The 19,832-nt window shown below is 33.7% G+C and overlaps 3 protein-coding genes across 6 annotated transcripts; 2 read left to right on the top strand and 1 right to left on the bottom strand.

Moving 5' to 3' along the window:
- Nucleotides 1-2,716: 2,716 nt before the first annotated feature.
- Nucleotides 2,717-8,278, top strand: LOC119066416 (lipoyltransferase 1, mitochondrial). The gene is made up of 4 exons (XM_037168889.1): nt 2,717-3,891; nt 5,960-6,067; nt 7,289-7,642; nt 7,705-8,278. Exons 1-4 carry the CDS (start codon nt 3,331-3,333, stop codon nt 7,870-7,872), a joined length of 1,191 nt encoding a protein of 396 aa, XP_037024784.1. The 5' UTR covers nt 2,717-3,330; the 3' UTR covers nt 7,873-8,278.
- On the top strand, nt 2,831-7,332 carry LOC119066417. The gene is made up of 3 exons (XM_037168890.1): nt 2,831-3,891; nt 5,960-6,067; nt 7,289-7,332. Exon 1 carries the CDS (start codon nt 2,843-2,845, stop codon nt 2,990-2,992), a length of 150 nt encoding a protein of 49 aa, XP_037024785.1. The 5' UTR covers nt 2,831-2,842; the 3' UTR covers nt 2,993-3,891; nt 5,960-6,067; nt 7,289-7,332.
- A 1,881-nt stretch (nt 8,279-10,159) lies between the features above and the next one.
- LOC119085810 (putative gustatory receptor 28a) lies at nt 10,160-13,097 on the bottom strand. Of its 4 annotated transcripts, none has more exons than XR_005089348.1 (4): nt 12,866-13,097; nt 10,519-10,590; nt 10,365-10,454; nt 10,160-10,307 (listed from the first exon to the last, which is right to left on the bottom strand). XR_005089348.1 is itself a non-coding variant. In XM_037196292.1 (4 exons), exons 1-4 carry the CDS (start codon nt 11,973-11,975, stop codon nt 10,245-10,247), a joined length of 1,287 nt encoding a protein of 428 aa, XP_037052187.1. In that variant the 5' UTR covers nt 11,976-12,286; the 3' UTR covers nt 10,160-10,244. The 4 variants fall into 4 exon arrangements, 2 of the variants coding, with proteins under 2 accessions (XP_037052187.1, XP_037052186.1); XR_005089349.1 differs by having other exon boundaries at nt 12,914-13,097; XM_037196292.1 differs by lacking the exon at nt 12,866-13,097 and adding an exon at nt 10,914-12,286.
- Between the last annotated feature and the right edge of the window lie 6,735 nt (nt 13,098-19,832).

Genomic DNA, 19,832 nt, shown 5'->3' with positions numbered 1-19,832 from the left:
TCACACTAAGATTATCTTCTGTATTTATTTGATTTTCTTCATTGCATAAAACGTTGTATGCAACAAGAATCGTATGGTGGTATATTATCACACACGATGTCTTGCCAACCTCGGCTTTGCCTCGGATTGGCGATTTGACATCTAGTACGATAATATACCTCCATACGATTCTTGTTACATAATAGTTATTTATACAACCGAGTGATAAATGCTTTTTTGGCATTAGAGGTGTAGACTGTCACTCGAGGCCGTAGGCCGAGTATGACAATTCACATCGTGTGCCTAAAAAAGCATTTATCATCGAGCTGTATATATCGCAATAACGGCAACGGAAAGTACTACTTTTCGTCCATTGCTGCGAAAATAACTATTATGCAAGTCAGCATCATAATATTCGAAAACTGTGGACTTAAGATGCATCTGTTGCATCAATCATTGAATGAATCTCGATAGAGGAATTTATTAGAGTCTAGAAAAGTACTTTGTACTCGATGTCATAAATAACCTGTTTCGCAACAAGTAACGAAAAGTAGGACTTTCCGTTGCCTTTATTGCGAAAAACGTTGTATACAGCTTGATGAAAAATGCTTTTTTAGGCACACGATGTGTATTGTCACACACGGCCTCGAGTGACAATCTTCACATCTAGTGCCTAAATAGTATTTATCACTTGGTTTTATAAATAACTAATTTCTGATTAATGACAGATTTTTTATTTCCATACCTAACACCACACAAAAACGTTACACTTTTAGCTTTCAAGGATTGTTAATATGCTTGAGCCGACTGTTTCAGTTTCAGTTTCTTCTGATATCTCCATAGCCTTCACCTATCAATAAAGTAAGCATGTTATCTTGTCGTCTCGAAAAATTAGATTTATTTGTGTTCAAATACTGAGCAAATTAAGGAAATTAAATAGGTCATTCTTGTTAACATGCAGAAAATATAGTTTACAAAATTCCAATCAATGATTCGAAAAGGTGTTTCAATACTCACATTTCACAGACTTTATCATTTAGCTCCAACAAAGAGTGGGGTGAAATGTTTATCTTCCAACAAGTTAACGTTTCCGACATTAAATTACAAGGTTTCACTTCAATCTTGTTAAAATACGTAAATCCAAAGAAGTATTGTACAATCTTCCTTTGTAATGTATTCCACCACATACGGGCGTTCGGAACGTAAGGTCTCCTAATGGAGTGAGATACATTACATTGGAACATTGTAATGTATTTTATTCCATGCTCCTAAATCCATCAAAGTAATGTAAAGTGTTATCAACGCTCTACATGGCTACATAAATTCATTGTTAAACCAACCGACAAACATTCCATAAAATGATAATGACGTTACCATATATATTACGCAAAATTTACGTGATCAACTGCACGAATTGCAGGCTTGCATTATTTTGAATAGAATTATATACAAATTGAACGACTAGTTAAGACAATTAATTTTTACTCATACCACTGGTCGTATGTTTGTGACAATGTTGCTAACGTAAAAATTCAATTTTATCACATCGTGTGATGCTTTCGCTAGATTAAAGATGTAGGTAATACGCGTATATATTATGTTTTAATACATGCATAGCAACAGTGAATCAACTTTATGAATGCACTAGTAAACGACGATTAATCAATAAATTTAAAATGAATTATAAAATTGATTGAAATAGATGATCTTGATATAAATTGTAGTATAACTACTGCAACAAATTCTGCCATTCATAGAATTAAATATTTCATTAATAAGAATAGTAGAATACGTCGAGAGCTGACAATGTATGGGTCAGCTCTTAAAAGTATTTAAAAGTGATCGTTGCTAGACAAATCTACGGGGTGACTGTTGTCCTTATATTTAATGTTTGTGTTGTCGGTGGTCCTTTTTCAGCTGACAATCGTACGACCTAGCGGATGACCAGGATGCTGTATATGCGCGTCAGCTGATGCAAGAAATGGGTAGTTGAATATGATCTGGATATTGCAATATAACAATCAAAGACACCTTGTGACCAATACCGTTTTTAGTAACGGCAAGAGTATTGCCTCATTATAATCTATTTCTTAGTCTCACTAAATAATTGCTAAGTATTTAACATTTAATCTTCTACTTCATTTATTAACTCAGACATTTTTCTCTATAATATAAGAGAATACGGAGCAGATCTCATCGCTTTTTTTGAGATCGTTGTCGGTAACATGTGACTAGTCGCTTTGGAGGGTTTCAACTCGTAACTCTCTTCTCAGAGGTCATCCTGTAAAGTATGAAAAAAATTCAAATTCAAAATTCTTTTTCTCACGCATATATTTTAGCAAACATGCTACACTTGCAAAATAGAGATAGAGTTGTTTTTTTTGCCGAAAAAATGATAATATTAACCTGATAAGGTATATCAGTCTAAAGGCCATTTGAACTCCATCAAAGAATAGATTTCCACAGATGTTTTTGTGCGATTAAGGTACATTGTGTATATGAGACTGAGACATGAGACAGCTCAAAGACTACAACACAGTTCCCTTACTACATAAACTCTCTGCTATATTCTACCATTCAAAAAAGTAGTTAACAACTACTCTCCCTCGTAAATGAGATTCATTCAAACAAATTGCTGTTCCTATACGCACACAGTATTCCATACATAACTCTCTCTATATAGAAACATTTTCCCCTATGTAGTATGTATAAATTCACTCGTCAATTCACCGATTCGCTCAGTAGTAATTTTCAATTGCTCATAAACAGAACTGGATTTTTGTTCAACAAATAAAGTTTCCAATTGTGCGGTGCTTCAAAAAATAGAAAATTTTCCTTTTCGATTGTTTAATTGGTAAGAGGAATGCCAAAAAATTGTAGCAAAGACTGTGTGGGTCTTAGATACCGAACTGGCAGCCTTCATCAAACCTTCAAGTGGTTCCATTTGACCGAAGAACTACACGAATATCTAATTTCAATGTCATCAGCTGATTCGAACGCCAATGCTTTGTAAATTCGGACAGTAAATCTATTCGGTCTAGTCAAAATCGAAAGAAATAGAAACGAATAGTGTGCAAAGGTGTTCAACAATAGAAATAGAAGACTGCAGCAAATTCTGCCTCATTTTTAGACTATTGCATTTAAGTGAATTTTCGAACAATAAACAATCAAATTAGCAAATAATTAAAATAATAACTGCAACTAAAGTGCCTGTGGATCGAATAAAGTGACAAATTTTAAAGTAGAAAAGTGAAGAAAAGCGAACTAAAAAATTACGTAAATAACTTACATTACATTAACGACAAGAGTTAAGAGAGAATACATAGAACAACTGTCAAGAGATACGAAAACATGGCCACTTCGTTGATAGTGAAGGGTTCAACCATGACCCGCTTGGCTGTCGTACGAATAACCAATGTAAATAAGTCCATTGGGATGCTGCAAGTGGCTAATTACTCGAATAGGAGCAATGAGAGTAATGATAGCGGTCGACAACAATCACCAAAATCAGATGGTGAAATAAAGAAATCCGTTTTCATATCGCAGTCGTATGATGTATTCACGAATTTGGCATTGGAGGATTGGATCTATCGAAATTACGATTTTACGAATCATCATATTCTGATGTTATGGGCTAACGATCCGTGTGTCGTTGTCGGTCGGCATCAGAATCCGTTCTCGGAGGCAAATGTTTCCAATTTGATGAATAAGGGGGTAGAGTTAGCCCGACGCAACAGTGGCGGTGGAGCCGTTTTTCACGATCGTGGCAATTTAAATTGCACATTTTTCACGAACCGAGATCGATACAATAGGAGCTACAATTTGAACATATTGACACGAGCCTTGTTCCGCGAATTTGCAATTAAAACGGAAGTTTCGGATAGAGACGATATTACGCTGATGGGGAAGAAAGTGAGTAAATGTTTTCGTTTGTTTTCTTCATCAGGTCAATTGTTTGGGTATATCCATTATCTGGATTGCCTATCAGATATCAGAAAAAAATTGAGAGAGAAAGCATGATTTTCTGATTGAAAGTTCCATCAATTTTAATTAAATTTTGGGAAACATAAAGTCAGGACAGCAATATCTTTAATGAATCGGAGTCCGCCAAAAACAATTAAATTCAATGTAAATATCTAATTACATCAACCGTTTAAGGCTCGCTAGGTATAATTTGCATATTTTCATCGACTATCAGATTCTTTACCTATTAGCCCTATTACCATAACGATAGACACTCATATTGTACCACAACATTCCTTACTTCATTTGTTTTAGCAAACTCTTTACCACATAAAACAATGCAAGGCCGAAGCTCATTTCAGCCTTGAAGCACACATGTTTCGTTCCGAGGTCATGAAGTTGTCAAAAACGTTATTCAAAGATCTTAGCAAATGGTTGATAGTACAGAAATTCAAGAGATAAGTTGTTCGACAATAACTTCTGGGACGCAATACTAGGCACTGTCTTACCGAATCATAAGGGCTTTTTTAATTTTGGAACAAACGGTCAATGTCTGTACCAATTCTTCAATTATAGGGCTTTTTGGTGGCCAGTTTGGTGCGGACAGTCTCGAAAATAAATTATTTGGTATACTAACACTTCCTTAGTCGCTAGCCCCCGTCCAGTTATACGAAAAGAAATATCGCCTGTGAACATCGCGTTGCAATATTCTTTTTGTGATAAAACCATTTTTTACATATAAACTCGCACACGAGTTTGCAAATTCAATGATAATCTGCACTGACATTGTTGCAATATAATGAGATTCTTACTCACTTATTCTATGGAATATTCCATTGCCAAAGTAATATTTCGCAACATTGTCTGTTCGCTTTTGCTACAACAATGTATGCACAGCAACAGAAATAATTTATTTTTCTATTAAACCACCGGCTTTTTTTATAGATGACTGTATCTCTATACAATCATCTATATAAACTACATACAAATTAGCAACATGTGGATGAATATTTCATTGCAGTTAATAAGTTAACTATTTACACGCGCTATAAAAGAGCGAAATATTTATTCATATGGTGATATCGATAACGTAACGAACATTATTCGCTGTATAATGCAGTGCCCCATATAAACGAATTGCACTTTCATATATGCAAAATTGTTTGCACAATAATTTATTGTTTGCAACAATAATGCTTACAGTAAAGGTGGTTCACTCGAATTTATCTAACAAAAGGGGAATTAAGCTGATTTGAAGAAATCAAATCTACCTCAAACCCCAAGTCTATACTACCCACGCGTGATCTCTTGCAATATCCTTAAACCTGACCTTACTCAATGATTAGCCGCAGTGTTTTATGCGTCGTAGACAAGACATTAAAATTTCAATTTGAATACAATTACCTTTACCTTTACCCACATTTTGTTTATCTAAGCTACCTTAATCCTTCTATCGTTCGTTCAAAAAATTTTCCACTTGTCCTGGGTGCTTTGTGGATACATTGAACTCTGAATCGAAATTAAGAACACGTTATTGTGATAAAGAGGCACGCACAACAAGCATGATATTTTTAAACAGGGTTCTGTGTTTCATATTCGCAACACCATCACATACATTGAATGATAAATATTGAGTGATTAATTGAACAAATTTTTGTTTAAAAAAAAAACAATTTGCGTGTAGCGGACGTAATGTTTTATCATATCGAAATTAAGCGACGCTAGACTCAAAACACCTTAAAGCCACTTTGTTTACAGGTTAAATTACAATAACATTACAACATAGTTTGTTTGCGACATATTTAATATGAATGGATTATGTGTCTGTCTGCTGATTACATGGGTTCAGACATCCACAAAAATATTGTATTCGAAAAAAATTCCATTACGCGAAAAATAACTATGATAAATGAAATGATTGTAATGAGTGTCTGGAGAATCATAAAAGAAATATTTAAAACATTTTCACAGTTCTTAATGCAACTATGACTTATGAATGAAATTTTGTCCATTTTAGATTTCTGGTACAGCTGCAAAATTGGGCCGACCGAATGCATACCATCACTGTACTCTATTGGTGAACTCAAATAAATTGCACTTGAACGATGCGCTAGTGAAAGATGAGGTAAGTTAGGTGAAACTGTTTTTCATCAAGAAACCGTTGTTAAGAGAATCACAGTGGGAACATCAATTTTAGTGGGGATGAAAGATGGTCTTATAACTTTGAACTAGGATGATTTCTGAATATATAACCTAACAGCTGGTGCTCAAGCGATTGGATCTTGTAAATATTATTCATTACATAGAAGGGAATCGGTTAACAAGGCCCAATAATGATAAAGAATCCATACCAAAACGAATTAAGAACCGAAGGAATAATTCTGACGTTTTAAGTCAGACTGTGAACTTTACAGTATGAGTTGCCCTTAAACCTATGCTAATTCTTCAAAAAAAATTTACGGATAATAATCTTACACCCAGTCTCTTAATTCATTATAAGGAAAGGAAGCAGTACTATGTAATGTCGAAAAGGCATTTTCGTGATTCGTTCCAAGTTCTAAGGGCAAACTTACAAGGATTTAAGTGAACTCATTCAATGAGTACTAAATAAACTGATCTTATTTTCTCTATAATTTTTCTCTTCACTGTGCTTTCAAGCCATAAACAAAAATTAAGAAACAAACACATACATTAACCGCCGTTTTAATGCGAAAAATTTATACGCCCGGCGATAACGTGAAAAAATAAATTTTGAATTATTGATAAACTTGCTGTTTGTTCAATTGGTTTATAGGCAAAAAATGTGTGTAGAAGATTTGGTTTTCATGTAATTGTATATTTGGTTACGGTTCAAAGTCTATAGGACAAAAAAATTATTTACTTTTTAATCTTGTCTCGGAAAAAATAACAGTTCTGTGCGATAATTTGTAATTTTTCGGTGATACCACTTGTACGGCGTAGTAAAATTTTCAATTATCACGAAAACATTTTCTTCGACCGAGCAATTTTCTTATCAAAGTCTAGGATTTGATTTGAAATTCGATGCATAATTCTTCGATTATGATTCCATTGTGAAATTAATCCGAGATAATGTGGAAGGGATAGTTTATTGAGCCTTTTAGAAACGGCAAGCGTATCTCGTTATAATCATTCAATCCGTTACTTCTGGTGTTCAAAGAATCGACGCGTTTCTTACAACAAAATCTTTTACTTCATTTGTTTAATCACCTATATAAGACCATTATATATTTTGCTGGCCATTTTTGATGAATAGTCCTGTGAATTGTTCTCACATCAATGGAAGATGAGACATAGTATTAATCCTGATAAAATTCTCATTTTTCAGGCCGAAATCGTCAGCAATGCCACAAAATCGGTACGTTCACCAATAAAAAATTTGACGGATGTTAACCGAAACGTGAACATTCCTCAATTGATATCCGCCATCGGTTACGAGTATTTGCGCACACATGCCATTGAGCTGAACGACGAGGGACAAGATTTGCTGCAAAAGCAACGAGGCTTCCAACTGATTAATCCCACCGAAAAATGGTTCCCCGGTTTGATGGAATTGCGCGAAACGTTCGCTTCGTGGGATTGGCGTTTCGGTAAAACGCCCAAATTTACCGTACAAAAAGACATCCAGTTAAAGGCCGGCGACAAAGATTCGTGTTTCCAATTGAAAATGGAAGTGGAGAAGGTAAGCAATTTTGTGGAAATTAGGTATTTGAATAGGAAAATCAATTGTTATAAATTCGACAGGGTGTGATTGGTGACATTTTCATCGCAATGCCGAATTGTGAACCGATCCCGGTTGTATCGGAACTGAAAGGCAAAGAGTACACCGAAGAAAAATTGAATGGAGTCGTTGCAGCGTTAAGAAATGTGAGCTCCGAAAATGTTAAGCATGCCATCAACAATTCGTTATGAGAATTGGTCATTGATTGATGCTTGGAATCAATCAAAACTGAATCGTTCTGCAAACGGAAAATGCTGGGATGTTTTTTATAAAAAGAAAAATTCTGTACAAAAGAAAAATATTTTCAAGAATCAGTCATATCATTTGTTTCTTTAAATTGATTTTTAGGTTTAGAGAGTTTCGTTGAATGTTTTTTTTTCGTTTTGCTTTGAAGAGTTTCAGTTTTGAATAAAAAAATATTTTCTTGTTTATTTTACTTGAATTGTATTAATAACACATATAGGTTTACGATGAAAATTTAAAATTATTTTAAAAAGGCGAAAGAAGGAAGGATGTTATTGAGTTTTAAAGTTTAACAGATTTTAACTATTTGCTGAATTGATTTTACAATAAAATTTTAGTTACAGAACAGTTTAATTGACTGGCTTTTCTTCGCACAATTTTTCCCTAAAACCTTTTGTTGGCATAAACAAGACCGTCTAAAAAATTGGCTTTTTTCCGAACCACTGTAGAGAATTTGTAATCCGAATAATGCTGAAACTTTCAGTGGTTTCAGGTTGTTTGTTCAAAGAGTAACGTTTTAGGAGTTTTCTTGAAGCGGAAATCAATGCCTGTGTTGTCTTCTGCTGTCTTCAAATAATTTACATATGCAAAATCACAACAGCTGTTTTCCCTTTAGCTGCCTGTTGCAATATGATATTTGCATTTATCGGTTGGTAGTCGTCACACCCACACGGATACAAGTAAAACGCGAGGTAGAACGGCTCAGGAAGTATATTATCAACTAAACGCTACAAAGATAATGTGAGATAATGTGAAAATTATTTTCTGACCTCTCATTTCTCTTAGAACTTCGTGTGATCTATACTTTCGATAATTTTAATTCTCAAATTTCGCATAAACAGGCAGTGTTTTTACAATGCTTTCTCATCTTAAAGACTTGAGTCAAAGTCTAATATTGTTTGTATTAGAATACAAATTATCGTGAACATCTCCCATACTGAACCCCCTGAACTGATAGATAAGATTGAAATGAATGAAAGTAATGTAATTAATTGTTGTTACACTTCTGTTATCGACAAGGCAACGAAAAATGAGCATTGTACTTTGACTTAACAAATCTTCTTTAATATAGGAAAAACGTAATGAAGGAATAAACTAGTTTTAACCTGTTACAGACGGCTGTCATCTGTTATCGACAATGCCAGCAATACTAAACGACAAGCTCTGATCGATGTGGTCTTATATACACTCGCGGAATTTTGAAAACCGACACATTTTCTGTCGTGGTTTACTGGTTTTTTGTGAATTTTACATGTATTTTTAGATGGAGAAATCAGAAACTCAAGTAAAACACAAAAACAGAAAATGTGTCGGCTTTCAAAATTCCTTGTGTGTAGCAAAAGACATGTTCAAAACAAATGAAGTAATAGATTCGAGGGGTAACTCACTTCTAGATTAAATGGATTAAATGGATTAAATGGTATTAAATGGATTTAATGGATTAAATGGATTAAATGGATTTAATGGATTAAATGGAATAAAAATTGGATTAAATGGATTAAATACGAAAAAACTTCATTTTACAAAATACTGTAAAAGTCTTAAAAATTGTTGATTTTGATCGAACCACGTACTACAACTCATACTACAATGTTAAAAAGCGAAAAAAATCCACTTTTAGGAGTTTTTGGTGTAAAGTGGATTAAGTGGATTAAATGGATTAAATAAATTTAATACCATTTTTAACAAAAAAAAAATCCTTTACCTCACGAGTACTTAAACGAGCTGGTGATCGTGCAAATCTATTTTTCGCAATTACTTTACAAATTTTTCAGGTGGGTAGCCTAATTATTTCGGTAAAACTAAAATTTTTTTTTTGGATTAAATGGATTAAATGGATTTAATGGATTAAATGGATTAAATGGATTAAATGGATTAAATGGATTAAATGGAAGTGCGTCACCCCTCGAATAGATTTCTGAAATAAATCTCTGAAAATCTTCGATCAAATGAAGTAATAGATCAGATAGTAAAGGTGTTAATATGCTTGCCGTCTTTGAACAAAACTCACTCACAACCATTAGTAATTTGAGGAAACGAGTTAGCGGGTTGGATAGGACTCGGTGCAACGGTTGCACAACCTCTGAATGTTAATATAAACGTCTAATTAGAGGATAAACTTTAAAACATTATGTCTTTGTTGTCTATTACAATCTGTCGTTCAATTTCTAGCACAGAAGCGTTGTTAAGGCCGTAGCACTCATAACTATTGAATGACTTATTATTCTTACGTGCATTAACATTTCATTTAATATTCATTCAATTAAATTTAATAACAACAATAGTACAAGCTGCCAGCGAAACTTCATTATTCACACAACTACGTCGCTTTCAATTCAAATTGAATTAGAATCACCAGGTACGCCGATGCTGTTGATACTAACTGTTAAGATAAATAAGTATTTTAGCATTCCTACAACATTTTCAAGTATACACAAACCGAATACATTAGAGACGCATCGAAGAGAAACAGTCCCATTCCAGTTATGTTTAAGCTTTTGAGTAGTATTTGTCCGGAGAAGGTTTCCACCTTTAGCCAATTTTACGAGGAAAGTTTTTTTATTCTTAACAACATAAGCGATAGCAAGACTTACGCTTCGTTTAAATCGAACGTCCATATTGAGTCGCATTAATGGTTTGTTGAGTAGTACACCTGTCCTTTTGCTCTGAAATGAAAGGTCATTAAACAATTGTTTTAATGTCGTAACAGTGTCGTAACGAAAATTTTGGAAACTTTATTTTCAATTCTAGAACAGTTTTGGCGTGGTAGTAACTATTCCTTGTATTGCACATTATCAAGATTTGGTTAGCTCTTTAAGATAGCTCCTCTGAGTCACGTTGAAGGTTAAAAGAAACCTATATGAAATGTTGAAAGTATTCTGCACGAAGAAGAGCTCGTTTAGATTAAATAGGTCGACTATTTACACTGTTCGTTTTCCTCACGGTCTTCCTACAACAGTGCAACAATATATCATTCCAATTAACCTACCTCTGTCATCACTTGGTCACTCATTGAAGTGGTAATGTATATTTCTGCGATTGCGTAACACATTGTAATCAAATCGGTCGCATATGTATCGAACGAAATTTCATCTTTTCGGATCGCTGATGTTATGGAGATGTAATGCTGGAACAAGCTAACTAGAAAGGCGATCAGCCCCATAGCTACCCATAGTGTAGTTTGAAATGAACAAAGCCGAAAAAATATTTCGCTTATTTCGATGACATTATAGTGTAACACACACAGTCTGTCCAGTTTATCGCTTAACTCACAGAAATTAATCATTTTCTGGTAGCATTTCTGTTCGCCAAGATCGTTAGTTTCACTTAATTCCTTCGCCGTTGCTAGAACGCTAGAAACTTTGCTATTGATTTGTGTTAAATAAAAGTTGATCAGCAGAAGTCCGCCGTAAAACAGATCTGGATGGAATTTCATTATTATATTCGGTAAGGCTGACATAAGGTACACCACGTAATTGTCTTCGAACGTCATGTATCTGGATATGCTTTGAATAATCGAATAACACAGTATCGACATGAAAACAGCAACCTTCCCGGCAAATTTCAGCAAAATATTGCCGTACTTAAATTCACTGGAGTCCAGTTCACTATTAACATGATCAACTACTTCAAAAGTGCTGAGAACAAATTTTTTCATCTCATGAAATCTACAATATTGACTGACGAACAAGAGGACAAAATTGACCGAATTGAAAATGAGGAAGCCAACCGACAAAATTACGACTACCGGATTCGTCATCTTCTTCATGGACATGTCTCTGCTGATTAAATGCGACCAGAAAACTGCCACCACGAACGGATAGCCTATTATTACGATTGGCATAATTGTATAATACCAAAGAAATTTGAATTTCTTCGCTTTCCGATCAAAGGAAAATGGCCATAGTCCCGAAATTTGTATGGAAAACAAACCAACTTTGGTTATAACGCGTAGAAATACACTTTGAAACATGTCGGTCAGTTGGATTAGATAACGGCCGATTCGTATCACGTGAGTGTATCCACTATAAATGATGTCCATTAATATCATCGCTTTGCTGTATGAATGTCAGACAACACTATAATATTATAGGTACACTCGAAGAAAAGTAAAACTCGACGTATTTTCTGATTTAGGAGTGCTTGGGGTTTGTAATTGTTTCCAAATAATCCTCGTTTAACAAATGAAAATCTTGATTTTTATTTTCTGACTTTGTGCTAGATACGCGCACCCGACTTGCAAAGAATACAAAAACACTGAATCTAGATCTTCATTTGTTAGACTATATTTATGTGGGAACGATTACAAACCACAACGACTCCCAAATCAGAAAATATGTCGAATTTCACTTTTCTAGTAGTGTACCATTCATACATTTATCTCCACTCCATTGTCTAATTTAATTAAATATTCATGTCCGTAAAGAAATTAAATACAAAAGCATTTTATGATATGCGACTAAGCTTTCACGTTAATTGCGGTGCTTTGCATTACTCATTCTTTTTAACTCGAGGCAACTAAGCTACGAATAGAACTTGTAGAAGGTTTGTGTAAAAAAAAGATGAGAAAGTAACTTGCTAGATTTCCATTATAGTCTATGTATTTAGAAGTTGGTGTCACGTGACTTTCTGGTGTTTTGAAACTTTTGAATTAAAAAAAGATCACAGGATTACAAGCAAACACTAAATTTTATATGGATGTACATTCGTACCAAGTCTCAGTTATTTAAATTCTTTTCGTCCGTACAGTGAAATTTCAACTGATCCACACACACATTCAAAACGTTTTATACGGTTGAAGGTGCTGCACGAACGCGTGTGGTAGTGGTAAAACCATATAAACAAGCATAAATAGTTTTGATTGTATGTGTTGATCAGCTGAAAAATATCTAAAAAAAATTTCATGTTGAGATTTCACTGCCTCTAACTGTAGGTTTGTACCTGCGGATTTTCAATATTCTCAAAGAAGACATGAATACATAAACTCACGTCGGGAATACTTTATTTCGACCTTAATTATCACGAATTTGGTTTCACATTTAGTAAATTACTTGATTTCGACAATGATTTTTCACTTTAAATTTTCTTCTGCAAGGCAAATCAAAATTTCACGATAGTATACACTTTCTGTTAATTCAACAACAGTGACGCACAACTTGTGCGGCACAAGCAACTATGTTTAAACAAATCGTTACTATTTACAATGAAACTTTGGTCACACTTGTTCGAAATTAGGTTTTATTTTGATGAAATTAATTAAAAACACAATTTTTCTAACCGACAAAATGGCCGACTGCGATGCTCGAATTTCTACTGTCTTTAAGGATAACCACAATGATATTAAGAATATTCACAAGCGTTTCATTCGAATGAAACGAGAACCTCTTAATACTCTTAACATGAGTTTGGTGAAAATAATCCAAATTTAAAAGCTATATCGCATATGAAAATGAAAATCGCCTAATTTTATACCCGTATGTATATTTAGCCAGCCGGTAGCATTTGTATGGTTTATTTAAATCGTTTCACCTGAAAGTAGTAAATTCAGGCGATTATTTACAAATTTAAATTCTTGTTTCTAATACTGTTTAAAAAAAAAAAATCCGGTCAGTTTCATCACGATTCGATGCGTCTACCAACAATTTTCTGTAATTCGAACCACACATTATCATGGAAATAAAACCTAAACTGAAGAAGTGAAAAAAGCACGACACACTGTAAGTTCACACACAATTTATTTCCATGATTTCACAATTTCTTATTAATATCTCAACATAAAATCTCAAATAACCACTTAATAAAATAGCATATAAAATGTGAGTCAAGCGCAGCATAAAAATGCCTTGTGTTTAATCCAATCTATCGAATTATAATGTATGCATTGTATGGTATATCTAAATCTATACATAATCTCACATATAGTGAAAAATATTGTAATTGTTTGGAATGTTGCTCTCGCTTTTTGTTTTGATGGACTACGCTACGATTGTATATTTATTGTTGTTATTGGTTAAAGCTGGTGTATAATGCTCAAATGAAAATGATTTTCAATTATGTCAGTCGGTTGTAATTTGTCTTATGAGAACCACATCAGTATTAATTACCAATCATTACCGATCGCAGGTTGATATTTCATTGAATGGATACAAAAATGAAATTAAGTGAGGGATATGCCTTGCTACATATTTTACGCATGGTCTTTTTACGAGAATTAATTGGTCGATTTCACTTCAGAGAAAAATAATCAAATTTCCTGGAATTCTGGGTGGGAATTTTTTTATTTACGAAGTCCTACAGCGAAAGGCCTTATTTTTTGTCGATCTATGATTTTGTCTAACTTCCGAGGGGTAACTCACTTCTAGATTAAATGGATTAAATGGTATTAAATGGATTTAATGGATTAAATGGATTAAATGGATTAAATGGATTTAATGGATTAAATGGAATAAAAATTGGATTAAATGGATTAAATACGAAAAAACTTCATTTTACAAAATACTGTAAAAGCCTTAAAAATTGTTGATTTTGATCGAACCACGTACTACAACTCATACTACAATGTTAAAAAGCGAAAAAAATCCACTTTTAGGAGTTTTTGGTGTAAAGTGGATTAAATGGATTAAATAAATTTAATACCATTTTTAACAAAAAAAAATTTCCTTTACCTCACGAGTACTTAAACGAGCTGGTGATCGTGCAAATCTATTTTTCGCAATTACTTTACAAATTTTTTAGGTGGGTAGCCTAATTATTTCGGTAAAACTAAAAATTTTTTTTTGGATTAAATGGAAGTGCGTCACCCCTCGCTAACTTCTAAACTATTGAAAACAAAATATTCGCTCCTTATTCTGCGTTAACAGTTTTTATGGGGACGTGTTCGCTAATATGCCAACTGTGTGTTCTGTGTTCAATGTTCACACATTTTACAACGGGATAGTCAATCACCTGGATCTTTGTTTTTGCAAGGGTTATGTGAAAGTTAAATTGCAAAAGTCTAACAGAAACTCTACAACTACTCAGAAAAGTAATAAGATCTAAACGAAAATAATTTCTTACAAAAAATTTATTTCCTTTACATGTATGAATCGAATGTTCATGTTCAACATGTACTTTCGACGACACAACATCAGCACACCGGCCATATAACCAAAAAGAACATCGTTGTCTAACCGAACTACTCACCTGAAACAAGGTAAAAACTTGTTCAAACATCATTTAAGTGAGCAGCTTCACGCAATGACTTTCAGAATTGAAAATACCTTCTGGCTATTTTATCGATCCAACAACGCGACCTATTTCTTCTCAATTTTTATTCTCTTCAATATTATATTATCTTATATAGAGTGTATAGCATCTTATATTAGAGTGTATAGCATATCGGTATATATGCTTCACATTGTAACTCATTTCTTTTCATAAATTCGAAACACGTCGATGAATGAATTCCGGTCATCACGAAAAGTAAATAATATCAAAACAGATCATAAATGGCATAGCAGAGTTAGTGGAAAAAAATTGTAATCTTCCAATCTATGGCACGAGCTGAAAATGCGACAAACGTTGACCTTCAACAAGTACATTTTAACTTGAACTTTTTTTTTTCAATTTAAATTCAATCCGAAAAGATTTGGAATGCTCAGCGAATACGTATGGTCTTATCAAGCGAACAAACCGATAAATTGAAAATTATTTTTTTTTCGAAGCGTAATTATGTTTTATCCCGGCATGCCATCGTTCCAAACTAACCAAGTTGTAGAAAGTGAACTCTTACACGGTAAATCAGTTCTTGCTTCTTTAGCTTTGCCAAATAAATTTGAATCAAATGCTGTTCATGTGAGACAGGTCTCAAGCAATATCCTATGGTGTTCATCGCATCTTATCAGTTCGGCCTTCATAACGCAATTTAACTTAAAGACCGAAAGATAATTTGCTTTGACATTTATGACTCTAACTTGACTAAAACGTGAACAAACGATTTCTTATTTTGAATTGTAGTGGGTTTAATGCTACAAAATATACATAATCCTGCTGTCCAGACTCCAGACACAAATTTTTAAATTGAATGGTCCCTAGTTGTTGGTATGAGAGTATATTATGTGGTTTTATAATATTTTTCTTTCTGTAAACCGAACTAACAGGGTTACAGTTTGTCTGTCGATGAGAAATGCATAAAAACAAATTATTTCTTTTTGATGATGCATCTTCGGACACTTTCCCCAATTAAATATCGATTCATAAGCGACAATTCCATATGTAATCCATGCCATTGATAAATAAACGACAAACGACATTTCGAAAATGTGCAACCTGTGCACCCTGTCATTATGTGGACAAGAAATAAACGAATAATAAACAAAATTTCATTAATTAATTCAAACATTTATAAAGCGGTGTATCCCAGCATCATAAAATTAATCTGACAAAATAAAAATAAAAATCTACCTGAACTGAACAAGAACATCACACAAAATGAATATATAAATGAATGTATATGAAAGATTAACATAACCTCTGGAGGATGTATAAGATGATTCAGGTTTTTTCTGCGTCTCTTTTTCATTTAATAACTTGAGTTAGAGCTGGACATACACTCACCCCAGTTCGGTGAAGGTTTTTGAAGGGACGGACATTACCATCTGATATGAACGGTGACGACAGACCTCATTGACTAGCTTTGAATAATACGATTTTATATTGTCAAACATATGAAGTAAAAGATTTAGTTAAGTCTGTCGAAAGATTGAAAGAAGCAACAGACTCGATCATTATTCTGCGATGACACATACTGCAAGAGATTCTCTGGTAATTTTTTGAGTCCACAGTCTCCATTCATGTCTCTTATTTATCACAAATCGATCAGCTCTAACCTCTATGTTTTCTTAATTTTTTTTATATACAAACTCGATTCGGTGTGCTCATCTGAAGCACTTGTATAACCAGAATTTCGATTTACTCATAAAAAGTATACGAAAAAAAAATCTTCATCGCTGACATTGGTGTTTTATTTGATGGAATTTCTCCGCAAGTATGAAGAAAAGGTTCCTGTGTGCCGTTGCGTTGAAATCGTTCGTTTACGAGTCGAATCAAAACATCTTCCAATCGAACGTTTAATGTTTGCAAAACTTGGTTTGAGAGCTGCTACCATGAAGTTTAAATGGGGTCCAAGAAAGTGAGTATAATTTTGTGACTGGTCTTAGGTCAATTATAATCTTCGGTTGCAAAATTTTCGGGTTTTTCTTTCGTTTTTATGATTAGTTTAAGAAAGAAATTAACATAAAAATGTTGTTTGGAAGATAGTTGTGGTTATAGTTATTTGTATATGTATAGTTGTACCGATTCCCGGTTATCTGATGAGAGAGAAAAACAAAAACCTGTTGTTAGCGCGAAAATACACTTTTAATGATATTCACATTTTTTCGGTTATATATTGTTGTGTTATTTAAATGAAGGTCTCACAGCTCAACAGGAATAATAGAGGCTTAAGAACGAAATGATTTCACGCTTTTCCTTCAGCCAAGTTTTCTCGTAATGTCACTCGTGTCGTGAGGAATATGGAACATTGGTCCTGTGCATTTTTCCGCTTTGGTGTTACTCCTCTTGTTTGACTCGTTGAGTACAACAAGTGAGTAGCAATCCGCTATAATCTGACTGAAGACTCCACGTTATAATTAAAACTCTGGACTTGACTAGACTTTAGTTTTGTTTCATTTTTATTTACAACCTTCCTTTGAACTACCCCAGAGGAAAGACTCAGACGTTTTTCATAAGAAACGACCACTTTTTTCTCATAATACCACCCTATGTCTCTGTGTCCTTCTTTTTCTTCAAAGATCATTTTAAAATACAATCAAATCGTGTCACGAATATAAATTTAGGTTAATTTCATCGTCATGACTCTGACAAAATATTTATGGCTGTTCGACGTTTTTTCTTTTTTATATCGTTTTTATGTCCTGTGGTAAGGAATGCATCCATAGGTATGTACTAAAATCGAATCGATATTCGTAAACAATGTTTCCATACACACACACACACACATCTGCTCGAACTCATCTCGCTATAAAATGTTAAAATATATCGAAAACGTAAACAAAATTTACGAAGATAAAATCATTTTCTTGTTTTCCTTTTTTTAACTTCATATCACATGCGCACACAACAGAACCCTCAAATCTGTGGAGAAAAAAAAAGAATGCAATGTTAACGAAGAGAATAAAAAAAAAATGATCAACAGGTATTTACCTGTTGGCTTACAAATATACGTAGAACGAACGTACACAACGCTATCGTTTATACGTCTATATAATATTGTATGCTCATACTGACTGAACTCCTATATAGAGGTGCAGCATTGCTGCTATACAAAACTACCGTAACATGTATAAAGGTGAACATTACCTACATTTCATACACTGAGCATGGGCATGTTGTTGATACTAATATAGAATGTGAGTGTAACAATCGTCCCGACATATAAGGAATTATTCGGTCGATGTGCAAGTTTTATTACAACATTTACACTTTTTAATGGAATGCGTAGTATTTAGACCAAATAGAATTTCCATTCGCGTAAAATTTCGGCATCGTATGCAGCTGCAACAATTTGAAAGACAAGACTGGGTTTAGTTTTATGTTGGCGCAGTTGATTTAAATGAATGATTTTCTTGATTGCTGAGCCTTTAACAATTAAAATTCCTTAAATTCACTTTCCTCTCAGAAACAATTTTTAGATTTCACAATTGGATATTTGTTGTCGATGAATTATATACTCATATCGACGAATCAACAAAATTACGAAAACTTAAAGCTCAACATTATTTTCAGTTTCCAATTCCCACACATTGACACAATGCGAAACAGGCTTATCAGATGCGGCCAACAAAAAAAAGACTACAATCGTCACCAACAACAATAAATAATCATTTTTGATTGAAACATAGCTTTTTGTGCTTGTTCAATTGAACTAATCAAATCAATACGTATCATTGAGCTTATCTCGTTTTTTGAGTGTCGTTGATGTTTTTAGGTGGACTCTTAGATAAACGAAAACGCGCTAATAAAGCCATAGAAATATTTACAACAATGAGTGCATACATAAGCTAAACATACAGGCGTGCCACACATTTTTAAATTGTGAATAATTTTTTCGACGTTTTGTATACTTTGTGTTAGACGTTATTAGTATGGAGAAAGCTAAGAAAATTAAATTCCTTAACATGTAGACGGGATGAATTCATTTAGCTAATTAGAAAAATGTACTTAGGAGTGTTAATTACCAATACAGTCTGTAATTTTACACAGTTGCACAAGAACAGTGTGATTAAATTGAAACAAACAGATCTTTGAACCATAACTTTTTTTCGACAGAAGAAGATGAGTGCGACACAGAGCCTTTTTTGGTATAGCACGCAATCCGAACTCTTTGTCATTCTTTTGATGCTGCATTTTTATCCGTTCAATTTACTCTTACTGATCTTCACCCTCACACTGTACACTTTATGTTCAGTTACAGCCAAAATGATGGTAAGCCAATTGAAACTTTTGAACTAAAATTCGATTTCTAAATATAATGCGATTTATTGAATGGGTGTTAATATTTCACAGATGGCAAACATAAAATATAATGTTTGAATCTGTTACGTCTTTTGATCTACGCATATGTCAGAGATTGATGCAAAAGCTTTTACTTCGTTTGCTTAACAATACGTTTTGCTGTAAAAGGTCTCATTATTCAGAGCTGAAGTTTTTTTTTTGCCCTCTTCGCCGATAACATCTGATCTACAAGTCGGTAAAGGATCATATTTTCAGAGTTTTTGGAGGAACTGAATGCAATAGTATTGAATAGTATTCATTCAACGATTTTTGTTTAAAAAAGAAAAGAAAATCAGGTTGCAACTTGGACAATGTC

Source organism: Bradysia coprophila, chromosome IV (genome assembly GCF_014529535.1).
Source record: "Bradysia coprophila strain Holo2 chromosome IV, BU_Bcop_v1, whole genome shotgun sequence".
In the NCBI taxonomy this organism is placed as follows: Eukaryota; Metazoa; Arthropoda; class Insecta; order Diptera; family Sciaridae; genus Bradysia; species Bradysia coprophila.
This window is presented reverse-complemented; position numbering and strand designations above follow the sequence as displayed.